Source organism: Pan troglodytes, chromosome 4 (assembly GCF_028858775.2).
Source record: "Pan troglodytes isolate AG18354 chromosome 4, NHGRI_mPanTro3-v2.0_pri, whole genome shotgun sequence".
NCBI classification, from domain to species: Eukaryota; Metazoa; Chordata; class Mammalia; order Primates; family Hominidae; genus Pan; species Pan troglodytes.
In genome coordinates, this window is record NC_072402.2 from 148,126,055 (window position 1) to 148,141,542 (window position 15,488).

At 52.3% G+C, this 15,488-nt stretch overlaps 1 protein-coding gene across 2 annotated transcripts; it reads right to left on the reverse strand.

The window, feature by feature from the left end:
* Nucleotides 1-1,104: 1,104 nt before the first annotated feature.
* Nucleotides 1,105-13,368, reverse strand: CD74 (CD74 molecule). Of its 2 annotated transcripts, XM_009449776.4 has the most exons (9): nucleotides 12,070-13,368; nucleotides 6,615-6,787; nucleotides 6,344-6,423; nucleotides 5,722-5,784; nucleotides 4,544-4,639; nucleotides 4,139-4,226; nucleotides 2,584-2,775; nucleotides 2,029-2,091; nucleotides 1,105-1,716 (listed from the first exon to the last, which is right to left on the reverse strand). In XM_009449776.4, the coding sequence occupies exons 1-9, from the start codon at nucleotides 12,192-12,194 to the stop codon at nucleotides 1,706-1,708; spliced, it is 891 nt and encodes a 296-aa protein (XP_009448051.3). In that variant the 5' UTR covers nucleotides 12,195-13,368; the 3' UTR covers nucleotides 1,105-1,705.
* Between the last annotated feature and the right edge of the window lie 2,120 nt (nucleotides 13,369-15,488).

Genomic DNA, 15,488 nt, shown 5'->3' on the forward strand with positions numbered 1-15,488 from the left:
AATACCCAAAGACAAGAAATGGAAGGGGCTGAGAATCCTCGAGTTAGGCCTCGAGCTAGGGGCAGGCTCCCTGGAGGTGCCTGGTGAACAGCTGTGGCAGGCACAGCAGGTCTAGGAAAATCGGAAGTGAGTTGCCCCTCACATCAAGCTCACCATGGTTCTGTGGTGGTGAGGGCAAGAAGTGGATGAACATGAAAGACAGGATGATGTCTTGGGTGTGGACTGAGGGAGGGGAGGGGTAGCAAAGGAGGTGGTCTGCTGCTCCAGCCTGGAAATGCAGAAGCCCACTTCCCTGGGCCCAGAGCCATGTGGAACACCAGGGGTCCTGGAGATGTCTCCAGAGCTTTTAGCCTCATGCTGGAAACAGCTAGAGGCAGTGCAGAAAAGGAATGCATGGCTGGAGGTGTCGGAGACCCAGGTTGGCATCCAGCTGCACCCTTGACTCGGGGCCCGGGGCCAGACCCTCCACCATCTGGCCTCTCTCCTCTCAAGCATGTTGCTCTAGAACAGAACTACAGAGTAGTGTCCTCATTGGGCCTTGTTGACCCACAGCAAGACTTTAAACTTAAAAATGGGGTGATTTCACTGCAGTTCTTGATTTCTGGCTCCTCTTAAAAAGATAACATCTGGCAACGGGGGCTGTGCTTCCTCCTGGCAGCAACCAGATAGAGCTGAGTAGCAGTCAGCCCCTTAGGTAAGGCATGGGCACCCAGTTCTCCACCGTCCCCTACTTCCTGTCCATCCTGACACGGAGGCCCTATGTCGGTTGCCATCTGTCATCACATTCACACTGTTCTTAGTATAGAAATGAAATTGGGGACATAGGAAAATGAAAGCTGTACCAAGAAGAGCTTGTGCTTAAACTAGGCAAGAGCCTATTTCTTTTTGGAAGTAGAGTGTTCGTGTGTGTTAAACATGTAATCAAGTATGTCTGTGTCCAAAGACTACAGGCCCCCCGCCCCCCCAGGCCTGCCTGGCCCCGCAGGCATCTCTGTGGGTTACTTGGGCTGCGTTCTCCCACCTCAGTGACTGGATTTAGCGTCTTTAGTTACCTCTTTAGGATAAATGAACTAGATCTCAACAGAGGAGCCAGGAGCCAGAGTGTTCTAATTACTACCTTTTATTCTAACGTGAACCATAGCCCTGAGAGCTGATAACAAGCTTGGCTGAGCAGAGGGAACTAGGAGTCGGCAGAAAGGATTATGGGTGGAAAATCTTGGCTCTTCCTTGGGGAGTGATGCTGGGGAAAGGGAAGAGAGTGGCTCAGCCTGCAGGTAAATAGGCTAGAAAATCCAAGGCCAAAGGCCAGAGGGGAGAGGACAGTCAGCCTGTCCAGCCTGGGGTCTGGGTGTAGGGTTATCCGTTCTCCCTGTGCCTTCCCATCTCGTCCATGAGCCTAGATATTGGAGCCTCGTGTTGGAGGCTGCTGTGATGTCAGGAACGGGGATCTGTCTAGCTTTTGGCCACCTCCTGGGACCTCACGCCCCTGTTGACAGATGGAGCTTGGGCAGCACGGCCTTGCTGCATTGTTATCTGCTGTTCCGACTTGGTTTGTCTTGTCCAAGGGTGACAAAAGAGCCAGGCACCAGGGTCTCATGGGATGAGGTACAGGGTGGGAGATGGGGGAGGGGCTGGGGGCTGAAGGGAGCAAGAAAGCTGTAGCTGTGCGGGGCCAGCAGGATGTTGAAGACCGCCTCTGCTGCTCTCACATGGGGACTGGAGAGAGAAGCAGCAGGTTGAGGTTGGGGTCACCCATTTGTTGTCCCTGCCCCTTTCTAACATCCTGGACCTGCAGAGCAGTTAAGGACTGTCCACCCTCCCCTGCCCCCTGCTCAGGTCCAATAATGACCATCATGGATTTGTGTAACTCCCCACAGCCCCCCAACCCTGTTCCTTCATCTGTGAAATGGACATCCCAGGAATGTTGGAGAGTGGCCCAGCGTCACACTCCTTCACCTGCCCACAAAGGAGCTGGCCCTGCTGGGGATGAGCTGCTGGTGACCAGATGCCCTTCTGCAAGGCCCTTACCTGGGCCCAGATCCTGCTTGGTCACACCCAGCCCAGAAGATGGGTCCTCCAGTTCCAGTGACTCTGCAAAGGAGCAGCAAGTCCATTTGTCACTTGAAGTGCAGCCTACCTGACCCAAGATGCCTGAGGGCAGTGTTTCCCACCTAGCCGCAGGCTTAGTGCCTGGGAAAGCAGGTACCCAGGGAAGGACAGCTGCAAGCAGCAACAAAGAGGTGTAATGGGGGCTCGAGTGAGAAGGGGGTGATGAGATGGGTGGGTCTGTAGGACTCCTGGATGCTAGAGGATGGCGCATGGATGGATGAAATTCACAGATGAAAGGACTGACAGATAAGTGAACAAATAGATGAGTGGATGTAAGAGGAGAGATGATAAATGGACAAATAGGAATGCACAGGTGGGTGGATGGATAAAGGGCTGGACGCATGACTACGTCACTGCCCCCAGGAGCTGCCATCCCAGGTGTCCTGGTCCCATGTGCTTCAGAGGGGACCTCTTGCCCCTCAACCTTCCTAGTCCTTCCTGGTCCTCTGACACTGGCACAGTGCCACTGCTTACCACTGCAGTTATGGTGCCCGCGGCTTCTGGTGTTGGGGACCTCCGTGCCGTTGGGGAAGACACACCAGCAGTAGCCGATGCTCCCATAGCACTGGAGTGGCAGATAGTTGCCGTTCTCGTCGCACTTGGGCCTGAATGAACCCGGGTGGACAGCAGGGATGTGGCTGACCTCTTCCTGGCACTTGGTCAGTACTGAAGCGACAGGCATGATGAGGACACAGTGAGTGAGTGAGCTCTGAACCAGGGTCTGAGCAGAGCTAAAGACCCACACACCACTGCTGTGGGCTTAATGCCTTCTTCCCAAGTGGCTTTACTCACTCCAGCCATCACACGGATGGGAAAACTGAGGCCTAGACCAACAAGGTCTGAGATCAAAAAGGAAGTGAATGGCCATGTGTCCAATTCACCTCAGAAGTTGATGGTTTCTTCTGACACTCAAAGCCCATTACAGTTTTGGGCCAGGCACAGTGGCTCATGCCTGTAATCTTAGCACTTTGGGAGGCCGAGGTGGGCGGATCACTTGAGGTCAGGAGTTCAAGACCAGCCTGGCCAACATGGTGAAACCCCGTCTCTACTAAAAATACAAAAATTAGCTGGGCGTGGTGGCACATGCCTGTAATCCCAGCTACTCGGAAGGCCGAGGCAGGAGAATTGCTTGAACCCGGGAGGCTGAGGTTGCAGTGAGCTGAGATCGCACCACTGCACTCCAGCCTGGGCGACAGAGCCAGACTGTATCTCAAAAACAAACAAACAAACAAAAAGCACCATTACAGTTTGGAATTGCACTTGCGATTCTGATTCTAGAGAAAAGCAATGGGCACCTTGGTAAGTCTAAGCTTCCTGTTACTGGGAGTTCTCAAATAGAAATGGGGGTTACCGTTTGTTGGTCTTAGAGGGGTTTAAGCATCAGCTAGGAGTTGGAGATAGCATGTAAAGTGCCTTCTATGAATCTGATGCAGAAACTGAGGCCCCAGGCAGGGTGGCCCTTTGACCTTCTACTTCAGGACCCTGAATCCCAGAGGGAAGGAGACTTGTCCAAAGTTACATAGCAAATTAGAGACAGCACCGGGATAGAAACAGCACTCTGTCTTTGGGTCTAAAAACATCCTAGTCTGCATTGTCCATGAGGTGGGAAACGCCCAAGGCTCTCTTGGCAGCAGCTGTGACCTTGGCGCCCTCACTGGATTGTGGGCAGCGCTGGGGCAAGGTCATTACAAGGATTCCTTTCTGCAGTGTTTCGGGCAGGTTCTACCCCAGGCACCCTGTGCTGTACCATCCTCTATGAGAGAGGTCACCTGTACCCTGTGGTGACAGGCCTCTGTGGGCCCTTAGGAACCCTTAGACAAGATGGGGGTGGGTCAGGGGAGGGGGACAGCCAAACCAAGAAGGAACAGACAGGAGAGAGAGAGAGAAGTGAGAAAGAAGTGAGAGCTGAGAGGATGGGAGATTCCGCGGTGCTGGGACCAGGGAGTGCTGGAGGCCCTGGCCTCAGCAGCTCCAGGAGAGCCCCGAGGGTCCAGAAGCCCTGGCACGCTAAAGCTCCCACTCCCTGTACCTTTCGGTGGAGCCTCAGTGGGCTTTTGCTCCAAGGAGTGCCTGCTCATTTCAAACAGGAGCCAATGGTGCATCCAGCTCTCGAAGACCTAATACGGATAGAGGTGGAGGTCAGGTTCGATGGCCACCACCAAGCCCCTACACTGCCTGGCTTTGCCCCTGGGGACAGAAACATGCAGGGCCAAATAGGGCCCCAACACCCGGGTCCAGCTGCAGCCTGGTTCCCTCTTAAAGACCCATGGGCCTGAACCCCACATACTCTGCAGCATCCAGGTTTTGGAAGTGCTGGTAAACCCCTTCAGCTTCCTGAGAATGGCTTCCCCAGCCCACCCTCACCCCACCTCTCCTAGCCCTGCCCTAGACACCAGAGGAAAGAGAGAGTTCCCATGCAGGGAAACCTGCTGACCTTCCAGTCTATGGTCTCCATGGTGTTCTTAAGGTGTCTCAGGTTCTCCGGGAAGCTCCCCTTCAGTGGCGGGTACACCTTCAGGGGGTCAGCATTCTACAGGGTAGCAGGGCAGGAAGGATGGTTCAAGAAGAGCTCCCTGGCAGGCAGTGTGAAATGTGTAGCCCACGTTCCCTTGGTCTTCCATTCTGAGGAATGGACCAGAGCTGCACCAAGCCTAAACCCTGGACTTCAGCCATGATGGGAGGGGAGGGGAGGGTACGGGTAAGGGTAGTCCAGCTGTTCAGCTACAAGACTGCAGCGTTGCGAGTCGAGTTCCAGATTCCAGGCCAGCTCTACCAACAAGCCCCAGTGTCCTCCCTGTGGATGGCTGCTCAGCTTTCAGGTCTCACCTGCTCCAGCAGGTGAGGACCCAACCTTGACTGTCCCCAGCTAGGTTGAGTCCTCTGCCTCTTTCTTTCTTCACAAAGCCCCCTGCACTTCTGTCATCACCTGGTCACTTGTCTGTCTCCCACACTAGCCTGGGATCCCCATGGCTTCAGGAGCTGGGTCCAATTGCTCCCCATTGTGGGCCCAGAGCCTTGCACAGTGCTGGCATAGGACAGACACGCAGTACAAATTTGGGGAGAAAAAAAGGGTGTCTTGAGCAAGTCACTTCCAAACTTTGAGCCTCAGTTTCTTTTTTTATTTTTATTTTATTTTATTTTTTGAAATGGAGTCTCACTCTGTCACCCAGGCTGGAGTGCAGTGGCGTGATGATCTTGGCTCACTGCAACCTCCACTTCCCGGGTTAAAGCGATTCTCCTGCCTCATCCTCCTGAGTAGCTGGGATTACAGGTGACTGCCACCACATCCGGCTAATTTTTGTATTTTTAGTAGAGACTTTCACTATGTTGGCCAGGCTGGTCTCGAACTCCTGGCCTCAGGTGATCTGCCCGCCTAGGCCTCCCAAAGTGCTGAGATTACAGGCATGAGCCACTGCACCCAGCCGAGCCTGTTTATCTCAAAAATGCAGAGGCCAGACTACATATAACATTTAAGGGTCACCCTTGTATTCAGTAATCCAGAGAGCACATGTTGAAAGTCTGCCATGAGCCAGGTATACAGGCCTTGGAGCTTGGCCCGGCCAGGGTCCTGGGTGGGCAGGCAGGGCCACCCAGCTAGCTCCCTGCACTCACCTGGAGCAGGTGCATCACATGGTCCTCTGTCATGTTGCCATACTTGGTGGCATTCTGCATGGGCTGTGGGAGGAAGTAACAGAAGGTTACCAGAGCTGGTCCCTGGAGCAGGGGGTATGGAGCAGGAGCCAGTTGCTGGGATCTAGGTAAGAGACTGGAATCCCAGGCACTTGGTCAATGGTTCCATCTCTGCCACCTCCAAACATGAGAGCTCGAGCAAGTCACTTTAGCTTCCTGCCTCAATGTCCTCATTGGTCAAACTGGCATAAGCTTTCCTGCCCAGGGTTTTGTCCACAGCACAGTATTGTGAATATAAATATTGTCAATGCATGATAGCAAGGTCTTTGAGAATGGGAGAGGACAGTGAGATGCTATAGGAAATGAGAAGCACTTTGTAAACTGTAGAGGGCTGAGCCTTCCTCCCAGGGATGGCACCAAGAGACTCTTCACCTGTGCCCTCCACACCTGGGGAGCCCGATTCTTCCTGAGGCAGGCACTGTCCCTCCCGCAGCAGTCAGGACCCCTCCCCAGCTGGGCTCTCCTCCCTGCCCCTCCCCTTGGCACTGTCCTCCATCCAGACGGGATAACCTTGCTCCTCCCACCACCCTGGGGCTGTCCTTACCCCCTGGGGCAGGGCTCCCATGGGCAGCGCCTGCATCAGCAGCGGGGTGGCCATGCGCATCTTGCTCACAGGCTTGGGAGCTGTGGGGACAGGAACGAGGGTAAGTGTGGCCCCGGTGCCCAGGGAGGGGGGTATCAGACCCAGATGAGGAAGGGCTGGAATTCCAAACCGGAGGGAGAGGACAGTGGGCCCAGCTGGGTGCAGGGATGCGGGTCTCTGAGTTGAGGGATGGTGGGAGGTGGGGGGTATCAGGATGTAGGGGTGCACGCACGCTTGGGAAGCTTCATGCGCAGGTTCTCCAGCTGCAGGTTCTGGGAGGTGACTGTCAGTTTGTCCAGCCGGCCCTGCTGCTGGTACAGGAAGTAGGCGGTGGTGGCCTGGCCAGCCAGGAGCAGAGTCACCAGGATGGAAAAGCCTGTGTACAGGGCTCCGCGGCTGCACTTGCTGTGGGAGGTGGGGAGGATAGGTCAGAGGAGGATCCACAGTGGTGGCTGCCCCAAGGACTGGCTAGGAATGGGGAAATGTATACCCCCATCTCCATTAGACCCCTAAGCCACCCCTAACAAACAATGCACTTGAAGCACAAACAGTAAGCTGGCTATGGAAACGCAGCTTGAAGACCTCGCCCCACCCCTCCTTCCAACCATCGATGTGCCTGAAGTCCTCCCTGGCAGAGACCCTGCAGCTGCCACGGGCCTGAGTTGAACAGAGAAGAGCAAAGAGGCATGCTCTTTGTCCTCTCTGGACCTTAGGGTCCTGCCTGTGCAATGAGGGGTTGAGGTGGGGGGGTCTTCCCAGGCTCCCTTTGCCGTGCGGATCTCCTGAGGATCAGGGCTGCCCTCAAGGGGAACAGGTTTGGTTTTTGTTTTGTTTTGTTTTTTGAGACAGAGTCTTGCTCTGTCGCCCAGGCTGGAGTGCAGTGGCGCGATCTCGGCTCACTGCAACCTCCACCTCCTGGGTTCACGCCATTCTCCTCCCTCAGCCTCTCCGAGTAGCTGGGACTACAGGCACCTGCCACCATGCCTGGCTAATTATTTTGTATTTTTGATAGAGACGGGGTTTCACCGTGGTCTCGATCTCCTGATCTCGTGATCCACCCACCTCAGCCTCCCAAAGTGCTGGGATTACAAGCGTGAGTCACCGCGCCCAGGCTTTTGTTTTGTTTTTTTTCCTGCTGGCAGGATCAACCAGGTATGTTATTTTTTTTAATTGACAAAACCAAAAAAAATTGTATGTGCTTACCAAGTAAGGGGAAGAGGGTTTTCACCCCTCTGCCCAACCTCCCACCCTCACAGTGAAATCAGATTTAAGGAGAAAAGGTAAGGAAGTGGGACCGGGACAGCAGAAAATGTAGCCCACCTGGGAAGAAGTGGGGCCTGGCCATTTTAGGAGTGGGCTGGGGGAAGCTTGGACAATGTCAGGCTGAAGCAGGGCCAGGCACCACCCACTCTGGGGCCATCCTCTGCCCAGGCTCTCCATGTCTTTGAGCATGTCCCTGCCAATCTCTGTGCCTCTGTTCCCTCATTTGTCACATAGGTGACCCCACCTCTGCGATTCTAGAATTTGGTGGGTTTCTTCTTTTAAGCAAGATCTCACTGCAAGCGCCAAAGTATTTCAAATGGTAATATCCACCCTGCAGGGGGTAGGCAGGAGTATAGGTGCCTGAGCCTGTGTGGCCTGGATGAATTTCTCATGCTCCCTGGACTCACCATCCAGACCCTCGGACCTCAGCAAGCCCTTGTATCTGTGGGACTTGGATGCGATTGGGGGGTGCATGCATATGTTACAATACAGGGGATGTAAGGATCCTGCCCCTACACCCCGGGAGTTTCTGATCTGTTCTTTGACGACCCCAGGGGTGGGACTACTAAGACCCTAGTCCAGGTGTTGCCAATGTGAAGGTATTGGGAGGTGATCGGGCCACGAGGCCTTCTCCCTCACGAATGGGATTAGGTGCCCTGTAAGAGGGCTTGATGGAAGGAGTTGGTTCTCTCTTGCCCTTCTGCCTTCCACCATATGAGGACACATCAAGGAAGCCCCTCACCAGGCTGGGTGTGGTGACTCACGCCTGTAATTCCAGCACTTTGGGAGGCCGAGGCAGGTGGATCACTTGAGGCCAGGAGTTCGAGACCAGTCTGGCCAACATGGCGAAACCCCGTCTCTACAAAAAATACAAAAAACTTAGCCGGGCGTGGTGGCGTGCACCTCTAGTCCCAGCTACTTGGGAGGCTGAGGTGGGAGAATCACTTGAATCCGGGAGGCGGAGGTTGCAGTGAGCCGAGATCATGTCACTGCACTCCAGCCTGGGTGACAGAAGGAGACTGTCTCAGAAAAAAAAAGAAAGAAAGCTAGGCCGGGTGCGGTGGCTCACACCTGTAATCCCAGCACTTTAGGAAGCCAAGACAGGTAGATCACCTGAGGTCAGGAGTTCGAGACCAGCCTGGCCAACGTGGTGAAACCCTGTCTCTACTAAAAATGCAAAAATTAGCCGGACATGGTGCCGAGCACCTGTAATCCCAGCTACTCGGGAGGCTGAGGCAGGAGAATCACTTGAACCTGGAAGGTGGAGGTTGCAGTGAGCTGAGATCATGCCATTGCACTCCAGCCTGGGCAACAGAGTGAGGCTCCATCTCACAAAAAAAAGAAAAAATTAGCCGGGCGTAGTGGTGGGCACCTGTAGTCCCAGCTACTCAGGCGGCTGAGGCAGGAGAATCACTTGAACCTGGGAGGCAGAGGTTGCCGTGAGCCAAGATCACACCACTGCATTCCATCCTGGGGGATAGAGTGAGACTCTGTCTCAAAAAACATAACAAAACAAAACAAAAAAAGAAAGCCCCCCAGAACTGTGAGAAATAAATTTCTGGGTGTTTTTTTGTTTGTTTGTTTGTTTGTATATTACGCAGTCTGTGGTATTCTGTTAAAGCGGCACAAAATGGACTAAAACAGACCCATTGGGAACTGCAAGGATGAGGCTGCACCCTGCCTACTCCAGCAACCAGCAAGGATAGTTTAGGACGCTCCAGGAGTCCCTTGTGCCTGGTAACTCATGACATCACAGACTGGCTCATTCTCATTGGCTTGCTGTGTGCCAGTCTGTGCTTTCTGGGATAAGACCCAGCCCAAGGGAGAGTTATTCAGGAAGGAAACAGCAAAAACCCGACGCGGGGGGGGGGGGGGGGGGGGATGTGGGGAGACCAGACAGGAAGGGAAAACAAATTCTACTTCTTGGCCTTCTCAAGGAACAGGGGTGGCCTGGCCTGTGTTCAGGCTCTCCAGCCTCATCCTCCACCTGTTCAGTGCTTCTGCAACCCCACACCCAATTCTAGCCCCAGCTCTACCTCCCACACATGACATGGGACAGTACCTTCCCCTGTCTGCACCACAGTTCCTCAGGAGGCCTAAGAACCTAGAGATTCACCCTGAAGATGAGACCACATAACCTAGATTGGAATCCTGGCTCTGGAGTCGGTTAGTTCTGGGACCATCTAAGTTGATTAACCCTCTGTGTGAGTAAAATCGGGTAAAACATCTGCTCCAAGGGCTGTTACATTAAATAAGATGATGAGGGTAAAGCTCTTGGCTCCACACCTAGCACATTGTTAGCACTCTATAAATAAATTACACTCAGTGCAATTCTCAGGGGAGTTCGTAGTTAAGTTTAGCATCTGCTTTTCTTCCTCTTTATGCATCTTGAACGCCTGTCCCCTGGTTCTGGTAGAGTGCCAACTCTTGTCACCCCCCTCTTTATTTCCTCATTTACACTACCTTCTTCTGCAATTAAAAAAAAAAAAAAAAGCCAAAGTCAGGAGCCAACCAGAGCTAGCAGGAATCGTGACACAGATGTTGCCAGGCAGAAGCATTCACAAAAGCCTCCAAAACAGGCTCCAGTCTGGAATGGCCTAAGCACACATGGCCAGCTTTAGAAGCAGTAACTGAATAAAGGGAAAACTAGACAAGGATTAGACAAGGGGACATGCACTCTGAACACTGAGCCCACCTGGGTCTGTAGATCACTGAGTGGTCTGAGCTCAGAGGGGTCTCACCTCCCCTTCCCACAAAATGCACCTCTGAAAGGGGGCCAAATGGTGGAGTGAGCTAACACTTTGATGTCAGACTAGTCCTGGTTCAAATTCTGCCTCCAACCACTCACTAGCTATGATTACTTGGGTAAGTCACTTACCAATATGACCTCAATTTCCTCTTCTGTAAAAAGGGACAACAAAAGTACCTGATTCATAGGGTGACTGTAAGAATTAAAATTGAGTTTAGCCTTTACGTATGTAAATAATCACAGTACTAACTAACAGTGGCTGAGGCCTGGTGACAGGTACACAGTGGATGAGAACTATTATGGCTATTATATTATTACTGAGACTCAGGGAGAGGCAGTGATTTATCCAAGGTCACGCGTGGCCTAGACCTGAATCCATTCCTCACAAAACAGTCTCCCTCCTTGCCATGGGATTCCCTGGGGTTTTCACAGGCCACAGCTCTAATGGTCTGCAGCAGGTTACCTTGTTCCCCAGAACATAGCTTGTCATAACATCTCTGCAGGGCTCTCCCAAACCCCTTTCTGCCTGGCAACAGCTGACATCACACCTAGCTGTAAGTCCCTGTAGATCGCAAATTACTTTTTGGAGACTGGGGGTAGCAGGGGCATTGGGGTAATAGCCTTCTAGCCCTTTTTGAGGGAAACACATGGGTGAGGCTATTTTGGGGCTGGGAAGTGGGGGCCTGGGGTCCCCTGGATGGCTGTGCTGGCCTCTGGCTGCAAGGGAGAGGGGCACAGGCAAGGACATGACCCCCGTCAACCCTGAGCCCCCTCCAGAAATTTAACCAGAGCCTGTCCCTCCTTTCTTGCCTGCCCCCAACATCTCACAATCCCTCCTGTGATGGCAGACGTCTCCATCTACTCTACAGACACCTGCAACTATCATTCCCTTGATCCGTGGTAATTAGGAGGGAACTCCTCTGTGAAGAACTGCTTCTACCATCCTCTTTTAGAAACTCTTTCTCCACTGGGATCTTCAACATTTTCAAAATCTGGTGCAAGGTCTTTATTTATTGATTGATTTATTTATTTTGAGACAGAGTGTCACTGTGTCACCCAGGGTGGGGTACAGTTGCACAATCTTGGCTCACTGCAACCTCTGCCTCCCAGGTTGAAGTGATTCTCATGTCTCAACCTCCCAAGTAGGTGGGATTACAGGTGTACACCACCACATCTGGCTAATTTTTGTATTTTTAGTAGAGATGGGGTTTCAACATGTTGGCCAGGCTGGTCTCGAACTCCTGCCCTCAGCTGATCTGCCCGCCTCAGCCTCCCAAAGTGCTGGGATTACAGGCGGGAGCCACCAGGCACAGCCTGTTCCAAGGCCTCTAACCTAGCATTCACAGCCCAGCTTTAGTGGGGTCTCAAAGCCCCTGCATAGCATGTGAAACTCTAGGGAGAGAACCCATGCTCTCTTCTGCTTTTCAGAAGGAGGGGGTGTGATGCAAGGAAAGTTACAAACTCCTGCTCTTAAAGGAACCCCCTCATTTGACAAGAGAGGGAGCCGGAGCCCAGAGCAGGCCAAAGACTTGCTCAAAATCACCCAAAAAGTCAATGTTAGAGTCAGAGCCTGAATCCCTCTTTCCTGTGACTCCTGGCCAGTGCTTCTTCCCAGCACATGCGCACGGCTCTGCAGTCCAGGATCGGTGTGCCCTTTCCTGGTGCTCACACATACCTCTCCGGGGCCCCAGGGCGCCGGCCCAGCATGGGCAGTTGCTCATTGTTGGAGATAAGGTCGCGCTGGTCATCCATGACTGGCTTCTGATCTTCCCGACAGCTCCTGCTTCTCCGCCTGTGCATCTGGGACCCTGACCCCCTGGCTCGCCTCTTAAAGTCGGTGCTGGAGAGGAATCTGATTCGTCCACAGAAGGCCACTCCGCCCACTTGGTAGATGTGGAAGTGAAAGCTACAAAGGCTGGAAATACCCCACTTTGGTGAAGCTGCCTTTTGCGGGGCAGGATGTGGGGCGGGGGGGGGGGCTCCCCAGGCAGGTAGAAAGGCCAGCACGATCCCATTGGCTGCCCAGGGCCCTCATCACTTGTTTCTGGGCAGGCCTTTGGATTCATAAGGCTCTTTGAATGTTTCAAGAAACAGGCAAATGTCCACTCCCTAGACAGGAAAGCACTTTGAAACAGAAGACACCTTTGTTTGTCTCCCCTTCTCATCCACAGATGAGTGGGTGCAGAAAGGGGCTGTGCACCCTCGGTGAGCTCAGACAAGTCCTCTTCTCTGGCCTCCGTTATGTCGTCTCAAACACGCAGGAGGAAGTTTGGACGACGTGCAGGGGTGAAAACATTTCTTTTCTTTCCCTGTTTAGGTTCTTAGTTGACACGCTCCCCTGGAAACAAAAGTCAACTTAACAAAAGAAAAATCAGCCAAAGTTGATTAACACATGCTGTACCCATTATGCAGTAGAGGCCTCAGTTGAGAAGTATTTCTCTCTCAAGGCAGTGGCTTAGGGGCCTTGCTTAAATAGTATTTTAACAAAGAGCCGTAAGTCCCATAGAGTGACAGGACAGAGAAGAGGATATCTTCAGGGTTCCAAAGGGCTGGAAATGTGGGAAGGTGAATGTATGGGAAGAGTCAAGTCTGATCCAGGATCCTCTGAGCTCTGCTTCTGAGCTGATCAAGACAGAGAGAAGGGGCAGAGGGTGCCCCTGGGTTTTAACCTTTTACCTTTAACTAAAATCTGCAGGTTTTTAGAGAGGAATATTTTGATTTCCTTCAAACCTAAGAGTCCATGGTTTTAAGGCTCTGGCACTCAGACTTGCCTCCACTTACCAAGCCCTCCTTCGTGCCAGGCACGTTGTCCATGCTTTGTTTCCTGTGATCTTTACGGAGGCCCTTTGAGGAGTGTTTTATCATCTCCATTTACAGATAGGGACACAGGGGCTCTTGTCCAGGATCACACCTCCAGAAAGTAGTAGCGCCTGCATTTTTAACCACTCTACCCCTCTGCCTCCTTGTGTGGTTCAGATCCAGGAGAATGGGGGCCTGTGCTGGGAGGGAAGAGGACAGCCTGGGAAAGGGTGCCTGGGAGGATGGGACTGTGTTGGCAAGGCTCCTGTGCTGTGACATAGTGAAAAACGTCTCTGGTCTCTGTCCCTGGTTCCTGACACAAGGACCACTGAGAACCAAAGAATCTCCAGAGTAAGCCTGGGTGTGGTGGCTCAGACCTGTAATTCCAGCACTTTGGGAGGCTGAGGCGGGAGGATCAGTTGAGGTCAGGAGTTCGAGACTTGCCTGGCCAACATGGTGAAACCCTGTCTCTACAAAAAATTTAAAAATTAGCCAGGCATGGTGGCACACGCCTGTAATCCCAGCTACTTGGGAGGCTGAGGCAGGGGAATTGCTTGAACCCAGGAGGCAGAGGCTGCAGTGAGCCAAGAACGCACCACTGCACTCCAGCCTGGGTGACAGAGCAAGACTCTGTCTAAAAAAAAAAAAACAAGAAAAAAAAGAAAAAAAGACCAGGCACGGTGGCTCACGCCTGTAATCCCAGCACTTTGGGAGGTCGAGGCGGGTGTATCATGAGGTCAGGAGTTTGAGACAAGCCTGACCAACATAGTGAAACCCCGCTACTAAAAACACAAAAATTAGCCAGACATGTTGACGTGTGCCTGTAATCGCAGCTACTCGAGAGGCTGAGGCAGGAAAATCGCTTGAACCCTGGAGGCGGAGGTGCGAGATCGCGCCACTGCACTTCAGCCTGGGCAACAGAGCGAGACTCCATCTCAAAAAAAAAGTATCTCCAGAGTGAGGAGAATGTCTTTTTTTATATATTCAGGAAATGCTGGTGTCTGAAAGCCCCTAGAGAGCTTCAGATGGAGGCTGGGTGCCATGTGAGGAGAGGGTCGGGACTTTCAGACCTCACCCCCACCCGCCCCACCCCGACTTCCAGAGAGGAGAGAGGGGTTGGAGGTTGAGTTCAATCAGTGATTTAACCAACCATGTCTACATAATGGAACTTGCATAAAAATCCCAAACAACTAGGTTTGGAGAGCTTTCGAGTAGACGAACACATCCATGTGCCAGGAGGGTGGTGCACCCCAACTCCACAAGGACAGGGACAGAGGCTGCTGTGTTCAGGACCCCTCCCACATGCCGTACGCTATGGATCTCTTCATCAGCTGCTCATCTGTATCCTTTATAATAAACTGGTAATAGTAAGTAAAGTGCTTCTCAGTTCTGTGGGCCATTGTAGCCATTTGTCAAGTATGAAGAGGGAGTCGTGGGAACTCCCAATTTGCAGCCAAGTCATCAGAAGTACTGGAGTCCCGGGACTTAGGATTGGCATCTGAAGTGGATGAGTCTTGTCTGACTGAGCCTCAACCTATGGGTTCAGATGCTAACCCCAGGTAGATAGTGTCTGAACAGAATTGAATTGTAGGATGCCCAGTTGGTGTCCAGAGAGTTAGAACATTTGTTGTTGGTGTAGAAAAAATCCACACATTTGGTGTCAGAAGTGCTGTGAGTGTAAAAAAACAAGTTTCCTTTTATATACCATATTTGTTTTATTAATCTTTATGTATTGTGTGTGCTTTACAATTTGCATTAATAATTTTTTTTTAAAATAAATTTAGACTTGTGGTTCGAAGGTTCAATGAGTTTTGGATTTCAAGAGTCAAATGAGATAGTACATGTATTTTGGGAGGAGAGCGAAGAGCAGACATGGCCTTTGATGTGGCCAGACCTGAGTTCAAATCCCAAGTCAGAAACATCCTAGGCATGTGAGTCCCTGAACCAGTCCCTCAACCTTTCTTTTTTTTTTTTTTTTTTTGAGACAGAGTCTTGCTCTGTTGCCCAGGCTGGAGTGCAGTGGCACGATCTCGGCTCACTGCAAGCTCCGCCTCCCAGGTTCATGCCATTCTCCTGCCTCAGCCTCCCAAGTAGCTGGGACTACAGGTGCCCGCCACCACACCCAGCTAATTTTTTGTATTTTTTTAGTAGAGATGGTGTTTCACTGTGTTAGCCAGGATGGTCTCGATCTCCTGACCTCGTGATCTGCCTGCCTTGGCCTCCCAAAGTGCTGGGATTACAGGCGTGAGCCACCACGCCTGGCCCCTCAACCTTTCTGATTTTGCTTTCTGCTTT

Excerpts from the sequence above, each read along its gene's own strand:
- CD74 (XM_009449776.4), bottom strand. The coding sequence starts at position 12,194 with ATGCACAGGCGGAGAAGCAGGAGCTGTCGGGAAGATCAGAAGCCAGTC. Across the intron at positions 6,788-12,069 it reads CGCCCTGGGGCCCCGGAGAG|CAAGTGCAGCCGCGGAGCCC; the intron begins GTATGTGTGAGC and ends CACCTCCCACAG. Across the intron at positions 2,092-2,583 it reads CGGGCACCATAACTGCAGTG|AGTCACTGGAACTGGAGGAC; the intron begins GTAAGCAGTGGC and ends GCTCCTTTGCAG.